This window comes from Polypterus senegalus, chromosome 15, assembly GCF_016835505.1.
Source record: "Polypterus senegalus isolate Bchr_013 chromosome 15, ASM1683550v1, whole genome shotgun sequence".
Taxonomy (NCBI): domain Eukaryota; kingdom Metazoa; phylum Chordata; class Cladistia; order Polypteriformes; family Polypteridae; genus Polypterus; species Polypterus senegalus.
In genome coordinates, this window is record NC_053168.1 from 26,726,294 (window position 1) to 26,754,273 (window position 27,980).

Below are 27,980 nucleotides of genomic sequence, written 5' to 3' on the forward strand. Positions count from 1 at the left end.
GGAGAAGACGGAGTTTGCAAGGGAGGAGTAGAGGCGGCTGAAGTGAAGTGCAAAGGATTGAGCTTTGTGGATTGTGCACGGTATTGTGTGTAGCTGAGAAATTGCAATTAAAGAGTGTGTGTTTTGGACACTGTGAGCCTTGGTGTCTGTCTGTGTCCAGGCTATCTATCTATCTATCTATCTATCTATGGAAAAGTGATATAAGGACAAAGCAGAATCCACCACTGTTGGCCGGCTATTGCTGGACACTGAAATGGCAAGCGTCAGATGCTGAGTACAAACAAAAATCAGCAGCAAAATCTTGATGTCTGATTGAAGTACTTTAATGTGTCAGCATGTTAAGCAATTAAACAATTCAAGTTAATTCCAGGTTTCTCCTAATCCCTATGTGATACAGCCAATCTAAAATTACATTTGTTTTCTGCCTGAACCTGCCTATCATAATCACCACAAAAAATGTGTTTTCTAGTGTTATGAACAATTTTCTCACTTTTGGTCCAAAATATTGCCAGTGCCAATTCCTAACTGTGCTGCATTCATTCATTTGATATGTGTGTCATTACACACAGTACATTTAATGGACATTAATCTGCACAGTTTTTTATGCATATATACTGACAAGGCTCCTTTTACTGGTGATTGTCGAGCCTCTGTTTTTTAGATCCTCATAGTTTTTTTATCTACAATATTTGATTTGATTCTTTTGTAATTATTTCTCCTACTGCTGTTGATTCTTATCATATTCTCACCCATTATGTTTGTTCTTATTTATGGCCACTGAATTTATTGACCATCATTGTTTCCTCTATTTGCCATCTACTGAATTCAAACAAGACTTTAAATAATGCAGCCAGCAAATTACACCTTGTCATACTGGCAAAAAGCCTTCACATTCCCTTTATCTGATATGTTTTATTTAAGGGAAGAAATGAGGGCCGAAGAAAAACTGAAGAACCATTACAAGGTATGGGAGTCCACTCATGCTGGCATGACAGCAGTACATCTTGCAAAGGTGGAAATAACCCAAGACCGTGAAGAAAACATAAATAACAACAACAACAACATTTATTTATATGGCACAATTTCATACAAAAAATGTAGCTCAAAGTGCGAATAAGCACAAAGAATGGAAGACAGCTAGGAATTTAAAAAGACACAAAAATCCAAAAATATAAACTTTATGTATTTTCAGGAAGTTTGATTTAGTGGTAATACGTACAACATAGAACACTAGAAAAATACAACATTCAATGAATGGCTGTGGTTTATTCCCAATATGATAAATGATTTTTTAAAAGATATTTACTCACCCTTTGACCTTGTAAACCTGGTTCTCCAAACTTGCCATCTGCACCAGGTGGACCCTATAAGAGAAGCAGAATTCAGAGTGAATTAAATATGATGCTATTTAATATGAATGGCTTTAAAACAGCAAAAGTTTAACCGTGGCTTGTATTTCTCCTTTTTGTGGTAATATTTTCTAAATGTAGACTTGAAAGACTACTGAATTTTGATTACAGTGAATCAAAGAAGAGACTGCAGTTTGAAATCCTATACGGTGGATTCCGAAGGTATTCAGGTCACTTTACTCTTTCCACATTGTTGCACTCTTATGCTAAAAGTATTTTATTTTTTCCTAGCATCAAGCAATATTCAATGTACCAAAATGACAAAGTGAAAACAGGATTTTAGAAATTTTTTGGAATTTATTAAAAAAAAAATATATATATATATACAGTATATCACACTGACACAAGCATTCAGAACCATTACTCACTATTTATTAGAAGCACCTTTGGCTGTGATTACAGCCTGGAATCTTCTTGGGAAAAACAGGGAAGCTTCACATACCTGGATTTTCTGCTATTATTCTCATTAGATCATTTCAAGTTCTCTTAGGCTGAATGGTAGCAGTCAGTGGACAGCTATTTTAGGTCTCTTCAGACATGTTTGACTGGGTTCAAGTTTGGACTCTGGCTGGGCAAGTCAAGGACGTTCCCAGAGTTGTCCCTAAGCCATTACTGTGTTGTCTTTGCTTTGAGATTAGGGTCATTATCCTGATAAAAGTTGATCGTTCAGACCAATCTGACTTCCAGAGTGCTCCTGATCAGGTTTTCATTAACACTAGAATCCCTGAAGCCTATGAAAAACTCATAATCCCAGGTCACCTTAAATTCCTTTGCACCTTTAACATCAGCGTCTTTTGTATTGTAAATGTGCCAATCAGCACAAGCAGCAAGCAGCCTCCTGTCCCATCCCCACCTTGACGGAGCTCAACTTTCCCAGCGCAAGCCAAGGGTCCTTATCTGCGTGTGAGGTGCCAAGAGTTGTATTGGGTAAATAATACAGTATATCATTTTTTGGAATACATTCATTTTATGTGTGTTCCATGTCTACAACGATCTGTGTAAGTGTAGGATGAAAGGCAATGCGATGCAAGAAATGCTGAACACATACCTAAAGCAGAAACTTTTTCCATGTTATACTAATAATAGCGTGAAGTGTATAATGTGTGAAGACTTTAGTACAAATATCAAATAAACAAGTGTGTTTTTATTCAAGAACATACCCAAAGTAAAAAAAAAAAATATATTCAATTTACATATTGCTGTCAATGAGTTAAAAACCCAAGCTCAAATGTCAATCAACGGAAAGTTGAAATGTATTCTTGGAAGGTGCAAAGGTAAGAACTGCTGCCTTTCTATCCTCCTTCATTCAATATAAATTATGTTTATTTGGTGAATATGTTATATAGGATTTACCTAATATACAGTATTACGTGGTGGGAGTGCAATTCTATTTTACTATATTGTTCTTTAAAGCTTTGCTTACCATCTACCATGTTATAATGGGGTTGTCTTTGGTATATTGTGTTGTTTAATTATTTGCAAATTGTTAGTGCACGGATGTAACACCAACAGAATTCCAAGCAACAATGTTGAGGGTAATATAGTTCAAATTCAAGTTAGAGATGGGGATTGCCATTATTGGTTGATTGAATGAACACCTATAAAGTGACAGAGTAGCAGACAACAAGTCTAGTTAAGAAAATGAGCCTATGAGCATCTCTGTAATAAATTGTACATCATCAAAAACACCTGTCCTGGCTGCCGACTGCTGTCTATGGGTTGTGACACTCGTGACCCTTATGGCGGGCTGTCACTCTGGAGGGTGACTGCAGCAGCAAGTTATGATTATAAACCATATTACTGTATTTGCAGTAACTCTGGCAAACAAGCCATTTTGATATTTTGTTTTTCTGTGTGAGTTTTGAGGGAAGCAGCAGAAGATGGTATAGCAGAGCTGTACGTCTGTCCTTCAAGCATTTCAGTTCACATATATTTTATTGAGGTTATTTATACCTTTTACTGAATGTTGTACTACTATATCCTTGATCAACTTCAATTTTACTTCCCCTTTTAGAAGTTATTTCAACTGTGGCTTAAAAATGCTGTCTAAATGCGTTAGAAAATTAACTTACCGGTGGTCCAATGGGTCCATGAGGTCCTGGAGGCCCTCTTGGACCAGGTGGTCCCTAGGCAAAAAGAGAATTTCTTTGGTTAAAATGTATAATTGAATATAATTGAGTATTTCTATTAATTCCTTTTGCTTTTATGATACAGTCCATTTGATAGGATATAGCTGTTTAAAAACCCTATACATGAATCTCTCCTAAAAGGTGATTTAATGTTCACTTAATCATAATAATAGATAAAGACAGTCATGTTAAACAGATGGCTTACATAAAATTGTATGTAGTCACATCTTACTATGATATATTATTTAAGGATGGGCATGTAGTGTCACTTGATTCCTGTCTGCCATTCACAATAGCTCAGATCAGATTGGTGTAGAATAAACAAGTATATTCATCAGTCACAGCTAAGAGAAAAGCCAACCAAAATATAAAAACTGTTTTTATGTCAAACTGTTTTTTTTATAGTGCGACCACTTCTTCACCCAACTATCAATGTTTCTTCAGTTTGAAAACTGAACTAAAAAAGTTATTTTGTTATTAGGTACTGGTCCGAGGGATTCTGCCAGGGAAACAAAAGAAGATTGTTCTCTCATGCCACTTGACTGCAATCTATAGGCTTCTTCAAAAAAACACAAAAAAATGTACCACTGGAGGCTTATCGTCTGAGACTGACCCTGGCTGAATCATCATGTTTTGCAAACTTTATATTGAAAGACAGCTGGAATCATAAGAGAGTTGATTGGGGCCATTAGGAAAAGCTCTCTCCTGTAAATCATACGTTGTTGATTATTATGAATGAAGGAATAAACCTTTAGAGATGATGCCTTGATAATCAAGCCTTGCTTGTTGAGTAACATTGGTAAAATGTATATATCGGTGTAACAAATTCACATCCAACCCTGGAGCAGCTCCTGCCAGATATACAGATGTGTTTAGTCCACAATACAATATATTGCAGGCAATACTAATTTGATTATTGACAACTGAGATTAATTTGATAAAAAATTGGCTAGCATTAACTTTTCTTATTGGAAAGACCTCTATTGTACTGCTGAAATGTCATACACCTCAAACACAAATTATTTTTTATTGTTATGCAGCAACTGTTACCAAAAATATACTCTTGGGAGTGTTTTTTATCCACACTTTTCTTGCCAGATTTCAGTTCTCTTCTATACTGGGGTGTCACGTGGGAGATATCATTTCACATGGTCTATTCATTGGACATTGCCTTAGTGATCTCCTCCTAGGAATGGCTGCCTGGGTTCCCACAGCCAGCTGCTCAGAGGGGTAGACTACAAACATAGCCCCAAAACTACTGAACAACAAATGTGTTACCAGAGAGAGAATCAATAAACTACAGACGAGTCAGCTTATGGGCTGCAGTTACAGGAATGAGTTTTTGCATTTTGAAAACTTCCTACAACTAATTATCATGCTAAGAAAACAATGGCTGTCTAGCTTTGATTCTGATTGCTAAAAGTCGGGGCAAGTGTAATATGGGAGATTAGTCTAGTATATTTCCATTGATATTGCTTTTGTGCGATCTTGAGTGGCTTACATGTTGTTTTCAGTCTCATATTTCAATTTTCAAAAAGCAAAATCAATATAATATCTACAGAAACAAAATACAGGTCATACTTACAGCTTCCCCTTTCAAACCCAAACTATGAACCTATGAAACCAAAGAGATAAAATAATACATGCATCATGGGCTTAATCATTTCAGTGTCATTTAATATAATATAATATAATATAATATAATATAATATAATATAATATAATATAGGGTGCATGGTGGCGCAGTGGTAGCACTGCTGCCTCGCAGTTAGGAGACCTGGGCTCACTCCCCATGTCTGCGTGGGTTTCCTCTGGGTGCTCTGGTTTCTTCCCACAGTCCAAAGACATGCAGGTTAAGTGCATTGGCGATCCTAAATTGTCCCTAGTGTGTGCTTGGTGTGTGTGTGTGTGTGTGTGTGTGTGTGCATGTATGTGTGTGTGTGTGTGCCCTGCCCTGGATTTGTTCCTGCCTTGCGCCCTGTGTTGACTGGGATTGGCTCCAGCAGACCCCTGTGACCCTGTGTTAGGATATAGTGGGTTGGATGATGGATGGATAATATAATATAATATAATATAATATAATATAATATAATATAATATAATATAATATAACCAGTAACGGCACACTGCACGATAACGTGCAGTGAATATACTTGACTTGAGCATTCCTAGTTTTCATCCTCTTTCTCTGAACGTTTAGCATTCGTTTGCTCAGACGTTGAGGCGCTTGCTGCTTCCTGAGCAGCTCTTCTTTTCTCCACCCTAGCGGCCCGCTTCTTCTCTTCTTTCGTTGGCATATTTTTGCGTTAAAACTGATTAAGTTAGTGTTTGTGTTGCAATTACTTAGTACGTTTTCCTTAATTTTTCACTTAAGCTGGCACTTAAGTCTTCAATCTGCCTTATTAATGATTTAAGATATGAAGAGGTAGGGGAAATGATGGCGAAGGTGGTAGGAATGACAATGGCGCCCGTACAAATGCGCCCCATAGCTGCCCTACTGGCTGCTGCCAAGAGTTGCTTATACAATAAAATAAAATAAAAATAAAAAGAGGAATAACCTTGGAAGTCAATCATCACCCTGAAAGTGGATAGTAGACATCACGTAGTATATGTATACCAAATTTCAGGTCAATAGTTCAAACGGTTTGTGAGCTACAGGTGATTTACAATCCTGGACAGACAAATGGACAGCCACCGTAATGTATTATATAAGAAGATATGTGTCTACATATTTAACACACTGCATTTTGAAGTGGACATTTTTAAAAACATATATTCCAAATACAACATAATATGCAGATAGTGTCTGAAAGAAACTTAAAGCAAATGAAAACATTGATGCCTTTTTCTATTTGAATGTTTTGATGAATCCTTTAAAATAGCTGAGCACATACCGCGTCTCCTGGTATTCCAGCCGGTCCCATTTCACCCTACCAAGAAAAGAAAAAAGACTAACCATCTGGTTGGAAGTAGGAAACGTCATTTTCTTTTTTCACATTTCATATTTCTTTAATACAGTAAGTCCAAATGATGATACTTGCAGACAGCTGTTGCTGTAATCTCATTTAAGCATACAACCAAATACAATACTAAAGAGAATCTTTGTTGAAAGATTAACAAAGGAGCGAAAATAAAATTCTGAAGCTTATGAAAAGAGGTTTATACTTTAATTTATAGCTTGTAGACAACTGGATGTAAGGCACTTTTTCTTAAAAGGATAACAAAGCTGTTATATGGAAGACTTATTTTTGGCATGAGATTCAACAGGAAGCATTCAGCCCTAGAGAAGCAATAAAAGAAAAAAAGCGTATGCATTATACATGTTTTGCACAACTTATTTAAATAATTCCTTGAGCATTTATTGCTATTTGCAGAGTTTTGGTAGATGACACCTCAGGCATTTAGACACTTCTGGTCTTTGGAAGGTATCTTTAAATAGAAGGGAGAAACGGCTACAATAGGAAATAGCAGCAGACCATCTACTTGTTAGAATTTAGCTTATTACAAGTTGCCTAAGCTGAGGCTAGGTGGCTCACCTGACTTTACCAAGGACCACAGATCCCTTATTAATGTCTTCTGTAAAACATTCTGATTTTTGAATTGTTCTTTATTGACAGCTGTCCTTGTACTGCAGGGTCATAAACTTGTGCAAAAGGCTGTGGGAGTCTAATAGTATTGGCTGAGGCCACTGGGTGGCAGCAGGGAGGTTCTGCACATTGTGGGTCACCACTGCTATTGTCCAGTCCAGGAAGTTCTGAGGTTCATTACTGGGCTACCTAACACTGTGGCTTGCAGGTTTTTATTCCAACCAATTTCACTAATTAATGAGCAGCCTTATTTCTGATTGATGTAATTATTTAAGAGTGATCATTTTCCTGTTATTTGCATTCATAAAATGTGATAGTATCATTTTTACATTTGAAAGAAATTCAGAAATTTGTATTCTGTTATGGCATTAAATGTTAACTTTCTTTTACCATATTCTTTTTAATTTGTCATTTTTCCTCTGGAGTTTGATCCCTTATTTGTTAAACAACCTTTTTTTTTTTCTTTTCATTGCAAATAGCCTAGGAGTTTTGCAGTTAGCCAGGCTAACTGGGAACGAAGCCAATATTTTTCAAATAACCCAAGCTCACTGCAATGAACCCATGAAGCTTCATTCCTGTGAGCCTTGGCTGTTTGACAAATTCACTGAACAACAAATATATTTTATAATTTTGCTTCCTGAAAATGTTTGTTGCTTATGATAGATAGCTTCAAGCTGAACACAAATACAGTTTCAGGTTGACCATAGCACATAGGAATTAGGAGAAACAGGAAATTATCTTTTATCGAGTTCAGTGTGTTTAATCGTTTAAAGATGCTGACAAATTGCATCAGTTTAATCAAGCTAAATATGTTCTGTTACTGATTTTCATTTGTACTCAGATATATTGCTTCTCATTCCAGTGCCCAACATTAATGGATTACACCTGCCCTGATACTGCTTCTCCATTCTTAAAATGTCCTGGTGAAACCTTTCCCCATGCTCCTCACTGACTCCACCAAGAGTAGTAGGGATGAAGTCCAAATGTGAATGCAGAAAATAAATCTTTAACAACATGTAACACTTTATGGTCTTGTATGCTTGAGGTATGTTGTCAAGCAAATGGATGTACTTTTTCAACAACATCCTTGAATGCCTGCCATGCAATTTCCTTCAGCCCAACTAGCAGATTTTCAAAGTGTTTATTATTGATGAAACGTCTGATTTGTAAACCAACAAAATGCCTTCTATAATCTTGGTATTAGTTACTTATGGAACTGTCTGTCTCAGACATTGAATCCTTCACCTTACTTTTTCATCGTTTTCATAACATTTTTTATAAGTTCATGTTTTACACAAAGAGGAGGCAGAGATATACCATTGTTGAGTCGACAAGTGGTTTATGTGCCACACTTTTCTGTATTGAAACCAACCGCTTACAGAGCAGCCAGTTCTTTTTAATGTAATGAGACTCACTGGCATGGCTGTCATATCTTCAAATGAAACAACAGTACTTGGGATATCCAAGTTTCTTTCCTAGTATCCGCACCAGATATTTTTAGATCACCACAGAAGATCCAGTTCTAATTGTTGTACTTTATATGTATATTTATATACATGAGAGGAAATCACAAGAATAGATGACCACAATAAAATGGTATGTGATAGGAAAATGTAAAGGTGATTTTTAAAAGCAGCAGGCCAAAATCCAAATGACACACTCAGAAGTGTTCAGGAAGCAAAATCTTCATTGTTCAGTGAGATCGCTAAATGCCGAAACAACAAACAGCAAGAAGTGAATCGAGGTTAGAAAGACAAAATAAAAGTCAGGAAGACATCAATATAGAAAACAAGAAATATGGTAGGTTTAGCAAATGTTTGTTTTTTTTTTTGCTATATGTAGCTCAGAGAAAGACATGGCAAAATGGCCAGCATTAAAACTCACCCCTGCAGTTGCCAGAATGTGAGGAACAACAACAATTTATTTCTTGTACAACCCAAAATCACATAAGGAATGGCTCAGTGGGCTTTAACAGGCCCTGTTTTTGACAGCCCCCCAGCTTAGACTCCCTAAGAAGGTAAGAACCCCCCCCCCCTAAAAAAACCCTTGTAGGGAAAAAAATGAAAGAAATCTTGAGAAGGGTAATTCAGAGAGAGACCCCCTTCCAAGTAGTTTGAACATGCAATGGGTGTCAAAAAATGGGGTAAATACAACACCCAAAAGAGAAAACAAGTTATCTAATCACAGAGTTAGATGGCCATTCTACCATGGCCACCTCAGAAATTAAAAATACAAACAATCAATACAATCTACAAGGGAAAATGCAAGAATAGACGATACCACTCACTAAATAGAAATCTGTCACATATGAGGGAACAAATTTGTTCAAATACATCAAAAACAAAGTAGAAACTTATTAACATAAATGAAAACCAATATCTTTTTGAAGATATCTAACTATAGAACCACAATCAGTAGAAAAGGATCCAGAGACAAACCAGACACAGTCAGAGTCCTAACCTGGGAGCCATGCCCTCCCAATGACGGGCAATGTTACTCTGATAAATGGAACACACTGTGACACACAAGGCACATTAGACAGCAGCCAGAAGAAATAGAATAAAATAATATAACATCCATGTGCATGTTTTTTATAGGATGGCTGATTCAGGATACTGTAGTAGCTGTGCTTGCCAGTTGGCATCAGTATATAATTCATTTATCATCTGTTTGTTTTTGTTAGAGACCCTGAATTCCAAACACAGAACTGGGGCCTCATGTATAAACGGTGCGTACGCACAGAAATGTTGCGTAAGAACTTTTCCACATTCAAATCGCGATATAAAAACCTACACTTGGCGTAAAGCCACGCAATTTTCCACGGTACCTCATGCCTTGTCGTACGCAAGTTCTCCGCTCGGTTTTGCAGACTGGCGGCACCCAGCGTCAAAGCAGTGCTACTGTTCCTGTGTGGTTACACCTTATTTTCCTGACGCGGCTTTATAAATACACTAAAACTAACCGCATATTGTTTATTAGTGTAATGCATCTGATTGTAATTAACTTGTAACAATATAATGGTCCACAGAATGGTCAAACTATTCTAAATACCATAACTGCTTTAGCGTTGTTACTCTCTTCTTCTTCTTCTTCTTCTTCTAGCTCCTCCCGTTAGGAGTTGCCACAGCGGATCATCTTTTTCCATATTTCTCTCACTGCACCACTCGGAGTATTTATATCACTGTATCTGAGTGTGAATCACAACAGCAGCTGATCGGAAAGGGAATTATCGATATACAGCTTTAAGGACACGCTGTCTCTGCCACGGCAAAACGTTTTAAAGCCTTTCCTGTACAGACCTCGCGGTACAGAAACAGTTTCATCCCAAGAACTTTAAATGCAGTCAATCAAGTGCTCATTGTAGAACTGTTTGCACTTATAAGTACAATCACCCCACTGTAAACTTGCACTACAGTTATAATATCGCACAACCTGAGCCACTTTATAAAGCGCGTATTTACATATGATGACGATATCATTTTTAAGGTGAAATGCAGCAAAATATGTTTATTAAATTATACAGATAAAACTTTAACTTCATTCAAATAATCTATATTCTTCACTGGGAGTGTCGTGAAGGATAGAATAATTAAACATGTACTATGAAGATATTTCAATGTTCTTTAAACGTTTTGAAGAATCGGCGCTAAGCTTACAGATGGCTTAACCTCTATTACAGAGCTGATTGTATGGCGATCGGTTACTTGGGGAAAGAAAAGCAAGGACTCTTGGGGCGGCCACGACCAATATATATTGAATATAAAACAGAAAGAGAAAATAACAACACAGCTAAGAACGCAGCGACAAATTTTGGCAAAAGTTAAATGCTTGTGTCATGAGCACGAGGCGGCTATGCAGTGTCCACAACGGACGTGGCCTTCAACTGTGCATAAGCTACTTTACTGACGGGCGGGCGAAGGAGCCACCGATTCTTCCTCTGCCCAGTGCCACCACAAGCCTAGAGCCGCCCCTGACTTACTGCTGCAATAAATTATTTCATCGAAGTAAAACACATGTTTAATAACGTGCTTTAACTCCTATCATCATGAAAATGACATCACGTATACATCTCAGTATTTTAGTTATTCAGAGAGTTGTAATATCATGAATGTAATGGACTCTGTGTCCAGTTGGAGGAAGAGAGCCGGTTTAAAAAGCAAGTAGTGATTCACACACATAGGCACATAGAAGATCAAATACAAAACAAAGCATTTAACATGCTACTTTAATTATGATGTGATTTGAGAAACTGGTTAATTAAACGATTTTAAGATGAAGTTTATGATGTTCTACTTTAATGACAAAATAAACTACGTGATTAAAGTGGAAATGTCGAGATTGAAGTTGACATTTCGTGCTTTTTCCCCACTGTGTGCCTTTTTTTTTTCTCTGTACCCTAATAAGCTTTCATATAACACTCGGACAGTGTGCTTACAACTCGGCTTTCCACGGCGACTTTGATATGTGACTTCTTTTTTATTTCCGGCACTGTGCGATTTTGTGAATGTGAGCTTTCAAGTTTCTCCAACACTCTATGTCACTCGATCAACTTCCTTTTGTTGATTATACCACGGTTTATTTGAACAAATAGTATGTTTTTCCTTTGCCTCCACTTGGTATTCGCTGAAATTCTTATATTTTCCCCTGTGCTTTTCCCATTGTCTTATTACAGAAGGCTGCGCTTAAGGGTGATTTATATTGATTTGCATATTCAAAGAGGCGTAACTCTGGGAGGAGTTGGGGCGTTACATAAAGCGCGTGCACGAGCGTTAGTTTTCACGCTGATCTGGATTTATGTAGCGGAAGAACATGGAAGTTGGAGTACACACAGATTCCTGCATCTGGATTTTTCTGTGCGTAAGCACATTTCGGCTTTTGTGCTTACGCCATGTTATAGTGCGAGTTCTACGCACGCCGTTATACATGAGGCCCCTGGTGATTTTAGAATCAGGCATTAGTTCATTGTTAGGTGAAAGGATGTCCAGAGAATGAAAGGTAAAAGCTGAAAAAAATAAAAAAGTTAAGAGCAATAACAAGTGGAAGCCTCTGTCTGTCAAGTCAGGTATACAGAATTAAGTTAATTCTGCATATTCATTTCATATTCGTCTGTGTGTATTTACTAGAACCACAAAACCACATTATTTAAAAGATAGCATAATAACATGTTTTAATATTCTTTTGTCCACGAAAAACAAAATCACAGTATTATAAAATACAAAATGAAAAGTAACAAAAAATTCCAAATCTTTCAATCCATACCTTTTCTCCTTTAGGTCCAATTACGCCTGGGAAGCCCATACTTCCTTTTAGGCCCTGAAATGAAACAGAATAAGGTTAAAGAAAGCCTTTTCTGCAGTTCTACTATAAATCCAGGGAATAAATTATAAAGTATTTCTTGTACAAATGGAACTCCCTGCCCAACTTGTGAACAGAGCGCAAAGTGACTACTTATTCTAGTTGTGGTAAATACAAAGGCTTTCACTTCAGAAATTAAAATGAGAAATCAAAAACATTAAAAAGCTGTAATATAGAAGGTATAAGCCCAATATGTTGAAATAATTGCAATTTAATTAATGAAGAAGGAATTGGAAGGTAGGATTGTATATATACAGTATATATCATTTACATTAATGTTTTATAGCAAAGCATTTTATACGTGAAGTATATGTTATGAATAGATGCAGACAGAATAGGATTCTGCATTGTTATTTTTAACTAATTTATTTCAAAACAAAATATTGCAACAGAATACAACACCATTTATTTAGGAAACAGAGCAATATGCTTCAATATTATTCCAAAGAAAAGATCTCAGCATTTTTGGTTGCTGCTGTATGCTGAGATCTTTATTCTTTATAGTCTACCACCTTAGCTGCTACACTGCTTTGTCTTTGTATTAACATTTAAGCACACACTTCTTAAACTGCGGTCATTACTCATCTTCGAGTGCTGAATGTCACACACTGTATGAAGTGTTTGTGCTTCTTAATGAGGTACGAGGAGTCGGCCATTATTTATATGCTTTAGAAGCTTGGCTAATTTCTCAATTGTATTAATAACAGCATTTCTGAGGGATTTTTTTTTCTACAAGTTAAAATAATTTTTTGAATATCTGCTCCTTCTGGCACCTTTATACAAGATGAAATACAAGGTCAGGAAACAGGTACACTTAGGGGTGCACCTAGTGGAGATGCAGAAGAAGTGTTGCATGGGTGTCCATAAAGAGCCTCACTTATTATTTAGTGACTGTGGCAGGCTAAAGTATAGCTCTCTGTCTTCAAGAGTTAAACCTCCAACCTCTGGTCGTGGAGGACTAAAGTGTAGTTTGTTGCAACCCTGCCTACAGGAAGGCAGGTTATGTATTTTGTTCAGGTGGGAACTGAACTGGTAACCCTGTGGTTAAACCAGCTCATTACCTACGTAAACACAGTATGGTACTCTGAAGACAAAATACTTTTTGTCCAGTGGAAAGGATCTAGTGTTAAAAAATATACAGTACAACTTAACAGTCCTGTGTAATGCTTTCAGTTTGATTGACCTATCAAAGAATATGAACCCACTATTCTCACTGATAATAATATATACGTCTGGAGACAACCATGTGAGTAGATTTTGCTTAAAATTGGGTAGGAACAGTCAGCTCACTGACTGTTACATTTCTAAACCAATCCAACAGCTCATGAAGGCGCGTTGACTTCACACTGCAAAGATGAGAGGTGATCTTGTTAACCTGGTCTGACAGAGAGCATATTTCTGTTTACAATAAACTGTTCATAGTTGAAAACACCCCTATAGATACCCTATTCGACATATTAATGTGTTTCACGTGTGCAGAGAGCACATTGCACGTTTTTAAAAATAAACCTAATCTGATGCAAGGGAAGAGCCGTTCTGTAGTATGAGAACATACATTGGCACTTAATGGAATCAATGGACAAATAGTTAACGTGAATGATATATTGTCGAAGGTGCTGTGTGTACTCTCTGTTGTTCAGTGTTATGAGGATAATTTAAGAGTCGATGTAAGATTTAAAGAATTGGCAGCTATATTCATAAAAATGTAAACTGCGAAATATCCATCTGAAGTAAATGATGTGTTACGCTCCGTCAAAAGGACTTCAATTAAGAGAGCTGGTGACAAAGGGCCACAGAAATACAGATTTCAGTAATCAAAACACCTTAATCAGCAAATCTGCCTACCGACCCCAGAAAAATCAGGAAGGCTACATAACATCCACCTTCTGACTGCACATCTAAATTAATAACTGAAGAAATTTAACATTACTGTCTAGCATTTTAACACATTTATCCATAGACCACAATGCTTATATAAACTCTGTTTGCTGCTATTATGTCATACGGTGATGCAATAGTTAAAATGATATCACAGCAGACAGACGTTCTTGTCAAACTTATGGAGCCCAGCAGCTGCTGTAGTCTATGTGTATGTGTGTGTGTGTCTGTCTGTCTGTCTCTTCTGTCTCAGTGCTCATTACAAAGTGCAAATTAATTATTAAGCATCAAGTTACCTTGTGCTACTGAGCACCTGAATGGATAACAGCAATTTTGCCTTCTTATTTTCTCTTAGTGTCAAGTCTTTTATTCAGTATCTTTTGCTCTCTCCCTGAAACCCTGGTGGCAGTTTAAAATGCATAGACTAGAGAAATTGGGGTGGGCGTTTTAGGAAGAAGCCCTGTGGATGTAGCCTTTGCCACACAAGATTTCTGCCCTATTCACTACGGAATAATAAAGATTGGACTAATAAAGTTCTATCTATCTATCTATCTATCTATCTATCTATCTATCTATCTGTCTGTCTGTCTGTCTGTCTGTCTGTCTGTCTGTCTGTCTGTCTGTCTGTCTGTCTGTCTGCCTGCCTGCCTATCTATCTATCTATCTATCTATCTATCTATCTATCTATCTATCTATCTATCTATCTAAGTAAGTAATATTTTAGCAGCAGCAAGAACACCTAAACTGACAAGGTTCTGCTGGTGAGAGATGAGATGCAGGGAGGAACGATCTAAAAGAATTATATTTTCAGGCAATAGTGGAATTATCAACAGATGGGAAAGGTGACAAGGAAAAGTCCAAAGAGGCAAAAACATAAGGGCTCAGCCAGAACGTGTAGAAAAGTGCCTGGCACACCCAAAGTACACAAGTGGCAAAGAGGATCAGGTTCAGCACCCTTCAGATAGTGCTTACAGGGAGTAGGATAAAGCCTATGAGCAAACTTTACTAAGGTTTGTTGACTGTTAGGATTTCAGGAACAGTGTTTTACATTATGAAATATGTTCACCTAGGCAGCAGAAGTAGAGGGAGGAGTGAGGTCCCTGAGTCAAACTGAAATAAAGGGGTGAGGTGTATACAGTATGCTGAGTTACATAAAGAAGTACAGATGCTGGAGAGAAATAGTGAGATAAGGAGTCAAGAGTATGAAAATGCAAACAGAGAAAAGAGAGATACTGCCTGTTCTTAACAATGAATAAATCTGTAAATAAAAGAAAAAGATGAGGAATAAAGAGAAAAATGAGACTGGGGAGACTGAAACACATGACACCATATTTTTTGATGAAACAGCACCAATCTATTATTCGACACAATGGGATCATTCAATATTTGTGTATCCCATTCATGATTCATGCCTAAACTGGTTAAGGAGAAGAGTCTGAGATTCAGATTACAGATTTACATTTAGTAAATTGGCCTGTAGTTGATTTTTTTGCTGCTCAGAGATGATATTCATAAATTCAAAAAGTTTGTGTTGTAAAGAATCAGATTACAGTTTTTGTTTATTCAGTCCAGGGTCTCTTTTAATAGCCATAAAGAGACCATTTGCTTCATTTTCTTTGACATTTTTTCTTTTCTTAAATTTTTCTTATTTTATTTGAATTAAAAATACATTACAGTATTTAGTTTTCCCAAATACCCTAATTTACATTTGTATAGTTTGTTAGATGTCAGGGATATATTATATTATATATTTAGTCTTTACTATTTAAATGTGTCTTAACTTTTAAAAAATTGGAATCAGTTCATGGAGCACAGGGAGAGATGGACATGTGTATAAGTCTAAAACTGAGAGCCTTATGAAGAAATAGTGGAGGCACATCTTTGTTAGGATGCCAAACGAAATGAAAACAGTTTTTACTAGAAAAATCAATGGAAAGTAGGCATATTTGTCATTACTATTTCAGTTTAACAAAAAGGTTACATCTAAAAGGTTACTTTTATTAAGGATGGAGGTGGAAGTGAGGTGGAGAAAAATGAGCAAAACAAGATGGATTGTCAGGACTGAGTAGAGGTTAAAACACAAATGTGTTTAGAATTCAGCTGCCAAAACAATGGAGAAGATAGGTTCAAAGTGAAATTCAAAGCAGAGTCAAAACCAAGACGTCAGAAACTGTCTTGAAAATAAATTCCTACAGAAACTGTATACCCCTTACAAAATAAAAACAACCTGCCCTAATCGAAATAAACTTCTGACTGAGTGTGTAGGTCACTCTTAAATAAAATGAGGGCAAGCAACATTATATGGCCAAGAGTATGTGGACTCCTTCCAAATTATTGAGTTTAAGTATTTCAAGCACATAGCCAAACATTTTCTATTGACAAACACTGCCAATAGAATGGGTCATACTGAAGAGATTGGTGACTTTAAACATTATAGGATGCCATCTTTGTCACAAATCATGAAATTTCTGCTCTGCTTCATCTGCCCCGATCAACTGTAGATGTGATTATTGTGAAATGGAAGTGTCCAGGACCAACATCAGATCAGCCATGAAGTGAAAGACCTTGCAGACTTAAAGAGCAGGGCCACCAAGAACTGAAAATGAATAATGCATAACAATCACCTCTCCTTTGTTGCATCACTCACAACAAAGTTCCAAATTGCCTCTGGATGCAACATCGACACTAGAATTATGTGTCTGGAACTTCACGAAATGGGTTTTCATGGCCAAGCAGCTACGCACAAGCCTAAGACCACCATACACAATGGCAAATGTCAGCTGAAAGTGGTGCAAAGCAATGCCAACATTGAAGTCTGGAGCAGTCAAAATGTGTTCTCTGGAGCAATGAATCACATTTCACTACCTGGCAGTCAGATGGATAAATCCAAGTTTGGCAGATGCAAGGAGCATGCTACTTTGAGGAATGCATGGTGAAGTTTGGTCTAGGGCTGTTTTTCGGGGCTTGGACTAGACCCGTGGTTCCTGTGAAGTGTACTATTAATGCTACAGCATACAAAGTCATTTTAGACAATTGTGCACTTCCAACCTTGTGGCAACAGTTTGGAGAATCTCTTCCAGCATGACTGTGCCCCTGTGCACAAAGACAGGTCAATAAAGACACGGTGGAACTCAAGTGGCCTGCAAGGAGCCCTGACCTCAACTCTACTAAAGAATTGGAATGCCAATTGCAAGCCAGGTCTTCTCATCCAACATTAGCATCTGACCTCACAAATAGTATTTTGGCAAATTAAGACAACACCTTGTGGAAAGCCGTTTCAGAAGAGTGGAGGTTATTATAGATTCAAAGAGGTGGCCAACTCCATAATAAGGCCCACGGTTTTGGAATGTGATGTCCTACAGGCTCATATACTGTAGGTTTGATGGTCAGGTGTCCACAAACGTTTGACCATATAGTGTACATCACATAAACTCATGTAGGACATGTCCATAAAGACTTGTGACATTGTAGCAACCAATAATTAAAATGACTTAATGACACCATCATCCCAGTCTAACCAGAGTATGTTATCAGAGGTCAGTAACCAGAGGAAGAAGCTGAGAAAAAGACCTTCAATACCAACTGATAACTCTAAAGTGACCCTGGTATGAAGAGTGTGAGTGTGGCTGTGAATGTGAGTGGGCCCTGCTTTCTCTCAGTACTGCCGGGATAGGGTCTGGTGCCCCATGACACTGAACTGGATTAAGTGAGTTTGAGAATGTTTAGTTACAGATCCTCTGTAAATAAAGTGTTGCTAGTTTTGAACCAAAATCTATTTTGTAGAGAAAATGCAATAGACAAATGAAATGCACCTAAATCTCAAAAACTTTCACACTTTCTCAGTCATTCTATTTCTTGCTGCAATGTGTTCTACCGTCACTTCTTAAATGTCTTAAATGTAATTTGTCATTTTGCCAGTAGATGGTGCAATATTGCCAATTTCAGTTCTGAAGGAAATGGTTGTTTTTTGTGGAATTGACTCATTTTAATTAGATAGATAGATAGATAGATAGATAGATAGATAGATAGATAGATAGATAGATAGATAGATAGATAGATAGATAGATAGATAGATAGATAGATAGATAGATAGATAGATAGATAGATACTTTATTAATCCCAAGGGGAAATTCACACATAACAGGTACCTCATATAACACATTGGCATTTGTGTTGGCAAGTCAAAGCTGAAATAGGTTTCCATCGGGATCTGATATCACACCAGATCTTTTGCAGTAACACGGGGGCTCAAGATTAGTGAGAACTGTCCCACTTGGCCATTATTACACTTGGAATGCCATCTACTGCTCCATAAACACATCTGCTTAAACCAGGCTTGGCTTGGACTGTTTCTCGTGTTTGGCTGTTTAATGAAGTACTAGGGTGTTATACCGCATTAGCCATTATAAACGTAGTGAGAAGTTAAGCAAAATGACACCTTTTATAGGCTAACCAGAAAGATTACGATATGCATAGATTATTGATCCAGAGGGAGACTCAAGAATTGAATTTAAGAATGTTTTATTGACATTGGAAGAAAGATTTGGCAAAAAATGCATTATATGCAAATTAACATTGTAAAATATAAAACAAACAAACAAACATTAGGAATAACCTTGTAGAATATCCATGTAGCTTGGAGTACAAAGCATGAACAAACCCTGGACAGGGTGCCAGTCTGTCACAGGGCATACCTATGCCCTTCTGCCTTATTCCTGCAATTATTATATTTATAAATTCTAAACTGTAAAACTTGGCTGTTATGGGAATGCTGAAAATAAACTGAGGTTTGAGGGAGGAAAGCAGGTGATCTTTTTCATTTCATCATGGGAGAACCTGAATGTGTACTTACATGCTGTATGGATTTGCTGGCATGTGGTGTAGTCTCTTTACTTCACATAGTCAGTGTGTTTTTAATTTTATACATCGTACCATTGTGAACATACAGTATCTCTGATCATTGCATTTTTCTGAAAAATTTGATTTTTCCATTTTGTTTGCCAACAAGGGATAACTTAATTTTTCTTAATTTTGTAAATTGTTTAAGTCAAGTAAAACACTTTTGAAGAAGACAAACATCTATTAAAGCAACAAATGGATCTTACATCTCTTCCAGGGACGCCAGGTTTTCCAGGGGATCCATCTAAGCCTAGTTCACCCTTTGGAGAAAAGAAAGAAAGTCAGAAAGATAATTCCAGTCCACACAAAATGCATGTATCATACAGGCTAACAGGAAATTTGTCAGCTCAGTATGCTTTTTTTTCCTAATGTAATTCCATAGTTGCTCATAACCTTTGATGTTTTTAATGTTATTTATGCTTTTTACATTAAATGTAACCCACTCAGTTAAGCATCCCCAGTAGGCTTCCAACTCTTTACTTCAGGCAGTAACTTTAAACTTTTCAGCAGACATGGAATGCAGATACTCCTGGAAAGAGACTATGGACAATGATGTCCTGTTCACAGCAGACATCAACAATTGCTTTAACATACTGTAATGGTGAGTTTTATATGAATAATGTCATCTTTGCTTAGTTAAAAAAGTTTCCAGTTTAAGATTAACATAGGTAATGAAAAATGTTATATTTAACATAATATAAACTAGGGGCAACACAGTGACAGAGTGTTAGCGCTGATGCCTTGCAGTAAGGAGACCAGGGTTTGTGTCCCGGGTCCTCCCTGCATGGAGTTTGCATGTTCTCCCTGTTTTTGCATCGGCTTACTCCAGGTGCTCCGGTTTCCTCAAACAAGCGAAAGACATGCAAGTTAGGTGAATTGGCGATGCTAAATTGTCCCTTGTGTGGTTGAAGTGTGCGTGTGTGTGTTTGCCCTACAATGGACTGGAGTCCTGTCCATGGTTTGTTCCTGCCTTGCACCCTATGATGGCTGGGTTAGGCTCCAGCACCCCCAGAACCCTGGTCAGGATTAAGAGGGTTTGAAAATGACTTATTATGAACTAGCAATGTGGGTACTGAATTTAGAGCAGTTTTGAATAGAGGTTACCCATAATGCACATCTTAGTCTCTTAGAACTGCCATCTTTGCCTCATCAAGACAGTTCTGTTTTGGACTTAAACCTGTACACAACTGTGCACAGTTTAATTATTTTGCAGCCAGGAAAAATTATGTGGGTGGCTTCCCCAAATCTTTTTGTGGCTCTTTGTCTCGTCTTTGACAATGTATATTACATCAAAGACCAGGGTATGGGCTTACCCCTTAGAAATTGGTATGCCCTGCTCTTGTTTCAGTGGAGCAGTGTTTTATTAGATGGGCAGCCTGTTCATAATGGGACATTTTGATATTTTTCAGTTATTTATCAAGGTGCATAACCTGTCACTGTCACTGCAATGCGTAGTCACCCTAGGAAAAATATAGTGACTGTAAAATTGTGAACCATTATAATCTGTAGATAATAGTCCTGTGAGGCTGGATTAGTGTAAGGCAATACTGGGTAATGGTTTATTTACTTTTGTGCATAACGTCTCAGGGTGATTCATTCATATCTAGATCATTTTTTAATTTCCTTACTTGCATTTTATACTTAACCTACATTATAACTTAAAGCATCAGTATGACTGAGGTGCTGACGCACTACTTCTCTTATGCTTGCACTCAAGTGGTTTGGAAGACTTTATAAAGCAGAAACCATTTTCTAATACAGAGGTTTCTGCACGCTTCAGTGGACTTGACAATAGAGGACTGAAGTCCTGCACATGCTAAAGCAGCCAGTGATGGCGACTTCCTACCTGTGCACGCAGTCTGCTGGTTCTTCATTAACTTGTATTGGCAATCTGTTTGCAGTCAGTAGCAGATATCAGGGGTGAAAAAGAGGAAAATATACAAAATATACAAGTTGGTGTAACTGGCGTCAAAGTAAAATTAAATCAGTAAACTAATTTGTAGTTGAAGTCACAAAGAATGTGTCTATGTTTTAAGATACACGAGTTTGCAAATTTGCCAATGTGTTTCAATGGGAGATTTTGACATTTTAAAACTCTATTTCAGATATGTCAATGAAAATTGTAGTCCCTTAAAGAATTAATGTGCCAATTTCAATAAAATTTGTCCACTGGGGGTGTGGAAGTAACCTCCGAGGAAGACAGGAATACTTCAATCAATCAGCTTTTTATTCAGCCAGAGATAAGTACATGGATTCATGCGTTGCAAGACAGAAGAGCGCAGATTCCCCTTTTCAGTTGGCTTATATTATTTTCCACCCACCCCTTACCCCATACTTATCAATAAGCATAATATTGTTTATCTAAGCCTTTCATCTTATATTGCGCAAATTGGCCAACCGTTTCTGTTTTGTGTGCATGTCAGATGGGGCCCTAAAGAAGGAAAGGTCATCTTTCCTGTGTCTACCAGATGTGTTCCTAAAGGTCAGCTTACTGCACCCTGTCTTATGACAGACGCCTGTATGAATAACCTGCCATTACTGCAACACAGCTTTGTCAGCTTTTAACCCTTAGTAGCTTGCAAGCAGTTAATTTTTCTTTCACAGGGCCCAAGTTGTTTCATGTGGACAGACAGACAGACAGACAGAAATGGCCATAACGATAGGTGTTTTATGCATTATATGTGAACATGCCTTAAAAAGATATAACAGCACTAGCGAAAGCCCAGAAAAGAGCAGATAGACTGATTCCAGTACAATGGGGTACGAACTAAGAATAAAAATTGAAGAACCTGAATCTTTTCCATTTAAGTAAAAAGCAATTAAGAGGAGATGTGAGTGATTTGATTAAAATTATGCGAGAAATGAGCACAGTGAAGTCCAGCTGTTATTTTAAAATGTGTTCTTGAGTAGAAACATGGGGGCACAGATGAAAGCTTGCTAAAGGTACTCAGAGAACCACAGATAAAGGAATAAATTACAAGATAGAGTAAAAGGTCATAGCACCTTACCTATATGATATCTTATAAAAATAAAGAAAAAGGGATTGATGAGCTGTGTTAGTTTGAATCACTTGTTCTCATCACATAGTTCTTATTCTTTTAGTCTTAGTTTTGAGGTTTTCAAATCATGATATAAAAATGAAATGATAAAAATATTTGTTAAAGATTAATACACTGTATAATGGTATTTACTTTGTATTAATCAATATTCATTAATGTGTGTACCAGAAAACAGCAGGGAAAAAAACACAAGTAAAGCAATGAGCTGCCACCAGAGAGCAGTAGCAACACACACTACATTTTTTAGAAAACACAAGCAATGCCGGATGAAACTATAATTTTGATAAATTAATGTTTTACTCTGAATGCACTGTGCTTTTGACTTTTTGAAGATTTACTTATTTCAATACATTTACAGTGTGATGATTATGCTGATTTAAGAAGAGAGCCACTTATATTGTATTTACAGCATCATAAATCATGTCTGACATCAACATAAACAAGTGCTTATAGACGTAAAAAGCACAAACAATGCTATATTTATGTAAATAAAGAGTATCTTGAATAGCACAAATTAGTGAGATTTCAGTAAAACCCATAAGTGGAAGCTTTCTTCCAAAACACACTTTTTTGCTGATTGTGGAAATTGCATTTTTATGTAAATGCACAGATTTTTTCAGTGATTTATGGCTACAAGCCTTATAACAATTTACTGTACTTTTAATGTTCTCTCACGTTTAATGGCTTTATGGTCATCTTCTTTTTGGCTTTCACTTGACTTTAATAAGGGTATGTGATAAGTGTGATGGTATATTAAATGAAGGTAGAAAAACAAGTCCATTAATCTTTCCTGGACTTAGTTGGGTGCCTCTGTCATTTCCGACTAAGCATTTCGGTTTGCTAAATTTAACTTTATAGTTTTTATTTACTCTAATTGACAGTATAAGCTATTGAATTAAAGTCATATATTCATTAATTAGTTCTTTTTAAGTCTAAATCTGTGCTATATATATATATTTCACTTTTCTATCTGACTCCACTGTATCTGTAGTACTAAAGTTGATCTTCTTGTACAGTTTGGTGGCTCTTGCTATTAATCAACTACTTTGCCTGTTCAAGTTTTTTTTCCTGTTTTCCATTTTGGTTTTTGCTTTCAGTTGATTAACTGTGTGTTTATAGACTGCTTTGTCTTGGCTTGCTTATTGAACATAATGATATATTGATTCATCAAGAAGAAGTAAATATTATGAGGAATTTCTCAAACCAAGAATGAGAGAATTATTGTAGAACTATTGTAGACTGGACTCAGTCACAAATCACAATTTGTAATAACCAATTTTTGACGTTACGTGTCTAGTCCACTATTAGTCAAATATTTCGAATTGTGAGTGGCCTAGTGACAAGGTAAGAAGCTCGTCTGCCTCCCAGATCCAGAACTCTGGGTTATTGTCTGTGTGAAATTTACAATTCTCGTTCACGTTTTTTTGTGTTTTTTTCAACTTTTACACATTTTACATCCCAAAGACGAGTTTGGTTATTTGGTTATTATTTCTGAATTCTGCCTGTTGTTGTTGAGGTAGGTTTTCTGAATCTGATTAAGCAGCTTGAGAATGTTATCTCAAATTACACTCTTAAAAATAAAGGTGAAAAACTGGTTCTTTGGAGAGATGCCATAGAGAAACCATTTTTGGTTCCTAAAAGAACCATCTACATGAAGGTTCCAGAAATAACCATCATTTACTTAGATCCATAACAGGTTTTATAAATAATCATGAATAGATGATAAACGATTTGTAAAATACCAATGGGTTTCTGATTTAAAAAGAACTCCTAACACCACCACTGTTAGTATTTTGCTATGAAGCCTACTATGCATTAACACGTCTGTCTTGTCCACACTTCCAAAGAACCAAAGAACCAATTTCATATGCAAAGAACCATTCCCAGAATGAAAGAGTTCTCTGTCAACATTTCTATGGGGAATCACACAAACCAGTAAAGTGCCATTAAAGAACCAGAATTAAAAGTGCCCAGTAAATTAAAAGTCAAACCAGAACTGTGAATGGAGATGTTTTTTGCCAATAACTTATTAGGCAGCTGCCATTGAATGAATGAATGAAATGAGATGTAATTCATACCCAAGATGTCAAGGCTCAAACAAAGAAAGATAGGCAGATATAAAGAAGAACAATGCATGGTACTTTTAAATAGTTATGAAAACAGAATACATTATGTAATTCTTACCTTTTCTCCATCATTTCCTCTTTCACCTTTATCCCCTCTTTTTCCCTGCAAATTAAAAGATGTCAAAATTATCCTTAGGAAATATACAGTACATCAGTTTGTGTAAATTTTCCATCTAAAGTGTATCAGTACTCCAGTGGAGTACTGATGCTGTACTCAACAGTCATTTAAAGGAATAGTCTACTCAAAATTATATTATTTTTTATGTATTACTTGCCATCATGTAATTTGTAGTGATGGATAAGAAAAACATTGAATTTCAAGTTTTAATGGAGAATGGAGATAACAAACTTTCTGATAGAAAGGGCGGCTATGAAGACCCACTCTTGACAGCAACAAACGACATCAAAAACATCTATGTAAAAATCTCACGTAACTTGTGTCACATAATCCACATGTCAAATCATCCAATTCCATGCTTACAAAATGCATTTTTGCTAAAATATTTTATAACAAATGTTTCTGGAAGATCAGAGCAGTACACAAACAGGAAATGTGTTCAAAATGTATCATGCTTTTGAATAGAAGACAGGGCTCTTGACCAATGAATGACAGGGAGAGGTGGGTCTTTATACCAAAAGTTTGATACCTTTTGATACTGATACAGCCAGTTGGCAGAAAAAGACTTGCTAGTGAGTTGAGCATAATAATTTTTTGTTTGTTAGTCATTTGTACAGAAATATAAATTTCACTACGTTTTTAACCATTACTAAACCTCCTCTGTTCTGTTTCTCTTCTTGGTATCTGCATATGGCACTTGGTGCCACTGCTCTACTGCCAAGCTGATCTCCTGAGAAAAAGGAGTGTTGGAATCATTGGATTTAAAGATTGTCTCATCAGTTTGGATGGCCAGTGGAGACTCCACTATAGAAAACCCAGGCAGATATTTGGCAGAGATCTCCAGTACGGTGACTTTATTTTTGACTTTCTCCTTTTAATCTCCAACGTTGTCAACTGGCCATAGTTCATCAATTAATTAATGGACAGATATTGTTGGTTTCCATTAATGTTTAATCAGTTTCTACCTGGTTCTATGTGTGTTTTAACAGATCTGCATTTATATGTGTTCAGTTCTGTATTTAGTAATCGGTATAATCTATACATGTATTTTAAATGAGAATTGTTCACAGTGTTCTGTGCTTGCAGTCTGTGAACAGTGCTTTACAAAAAATAACTTGTATTATATTATTGTATTTTTTCAACACATTTCCCGTTCATTGACTGCTCTGATTTTCCAAATGTATTTTTTTAAAATATCTTAGCAAAAATCATACGTTATGTTTTTGATGCATATAACTTGAGATTTTTTCAATGGCCTTTTCATTTTGCTGTTGTACGGCATTGGCCCCCATAGGCATCTGTTCTACCAAAAGCTTTGTTATTCTCATTCTACGTGAAAATATGACATTCATTTTTCTGTGCCATCACTGCAAGGCATATTGGACAAATAATGTATAAAAAGATTTTTGGTGACAGTGTTCCTTTAAAAATTTTGATCATCGAAAAGTGGCATGTAATTTCTTCTTCTCCTTATTCTTGTCTAAATCCAAAGTTGGCACATGTGACTTTAAAGCACTGCACTTAATTAATGATCGTAAGTTTAACAATGAAGATTAAGCTACTCTAATTCTTTCTTATTTCCACCCTGTAGCATGAAGGTGAAAAACATTACGCTACTTATTATAAATAAAGTAAAGAGAATCACAGTCTCAAATAAAATAAGATGTACATACTGTACATAGATAAAGATGCACACACAAACAGTTTCAGAGCTAAAGAATTGCTTTCTGTCCTCTTCATATGATAGCCAAATAAATGAGCACTTGTTTTCATTTGAGGACAATGGAATGGAAGCGCTTATTTTTGAAAGCTGTTAATATTTGATCAAATTAGTTGCTACAGTATGAAGTACCGACTCTTTCAGGAAATAAATATTCTTCATTTATATTAAGTGCCTGTTTGCAATAACCCAGCACAATTAAAAATGAGTCAGGTTTAGTATGCCAGTAAGCTTTTTCTGACTCTGAAAGGATTTTTGTATTCTGCTGCTAAAGGCCCTCAGTGGCAATTCCCGCGGGGACTGCTGTAATAAATATAAATATGAGTGATGGGTTTTTTTAATCTCTATCGTGATTTTAAAAGTCTTAAATCATCATTTGGACCATTCAAAATGCATAAGTTGTAAACTGCTTAACGGGAAGTGTACCGTTCTCTAAAAGACAGACTCAATTTAAAATATTAGATTTTACAAATTGTCACCTAAGGAGTGCCCTTGCAGGCCATCTAATAAACTACAAAGAATGAGATCTAAATTCAGGATTTGACACATTATTAAAATAGTCTATTCTACTACTACCTTAATTTTAAGTTACAGAGTGTTCAATTTTGACATCATTACTTTACAGTATATACAGGGATTTATTAAAATCCTGCTTCCAGATAAATATTTAGCATATCCTATGACACCGTAGAACTGCACTATAAGAAACGATTCACCAATAGTTATTTTGATACATAATTACATTTTTTTCAGTGTGCACATAAATTCCAAAGATAGACTGTTACATATTTACTTTTGACTACAAGACTCATTGGTTCGTAAAGTCATCTTTTGAAAATACTTTTCACATCACAATAAAAAAGCTTGTGCTCATGTGGTGATATGCAGTGTATGTAAAATATATAAAATAAGCTACACCGTAACATGGTATAAATTATATTTTGTCATCTCATTCCATACGTTTCTGAGTTTATAGCCTTTTCCAGGGAAACATGGTGGTGTAGTTGGTAAGTGATGACGCTCATTAAAGGATTTAATACAGTGAATCCCACTTGTTACTTTACAGTAAATTCTGCAACAAACACAGAGACACATTTTGAAACTCGTTAAGGGCAGATTTTACACAAATTTTTTCTTTGTATAAAGAACCAGAGATACATAAAGCAATGTGGTGAAGAGCAGGACCTTCAAATCTCACTCTTGATGTTAATCTGAACAAGCTAATTGAATAGGATGGGCAAGCTTGCTGGCTGAATGGCCTGTTCTCACAATATTCTATTGCTGTAATTGACGCCGAACTGGGTTGACAAGGAGCTATACTATTTACTGTACAATACTATATCTGTAAATAGGCTGTGCTGAAGAGGTTTAAATGGTAAGGATGTCCAGAATTAAAGGATAAATGTGTTAGGCGGAGATATGCCATGTAAAACTGCTGGGGATAAACTGTTGTGATGCTTCTATTCTAAAACAAGCAGAAAATTAATCGATTTACATACAGGTTCCCCTCCCGATCCTGGCAATCCTGGTAGTCCCGCATCTCCATGTGATCCCTTAAAAAGTTTTCAAAGACAAAAATGATTAGAAATACTTTTTAATACCAATACATGATATAGATTGTAAATATACTCTTTTGGGTTAATAAAAAAAAGTTAAAATATTCAGGCTAATTTTCAATTCGACAGACAAACAGAATGAAA

At 36.4% G+C, this 27,980-nt stretch overlaps 1 protein-coding gene across 2 annotated transcripts in view; it reads right to left on the reverse strand.

The window, feature by feature from the left end:
• Positions 1-27,980, reverse strand: part of col22a1 (collagen, type XXII, alpha 1) — a 401,136-nt gene that overhangs the window by 141,854 nt on the left and 231,302 nt on the right. For both annotated transcript variants that reach the window (XM_039736671.1, XM_039736672.1), the window contains exons 16-23: positions 27,780-27,833; positions 24,501-24,545; positions 19,464-19,517; positions 12,385-12,438; positions 6,433-6,468; positions 5,124-5,153; positions 3,482-3,535; positions 1,311-1,364 (exon numbers count right to left, since the gene is read on the reverse strand). In XM_039736671.1, the coding sequence (XP_039592605.1) occupies positions 1,311-1,364; positions 3,482-3,535; positions 5,124-5,153; positions 6,433-6,468; positions 12,385-12,438; positions 19,464-19,517; positions 24,501-24,545; positions 27,780-27,833 (381 nt within the window). The remainder of the gene's footprint in view (positions 1-1,310; positions 1,365-3,481; positions 3,536-5,123; positions 5,154-6,432; positions 6,469-12,384; positions 12,439-19,463; positions 19,518-24,500; positions 24,546-27,779; positions 27,834-27,980) is intronic.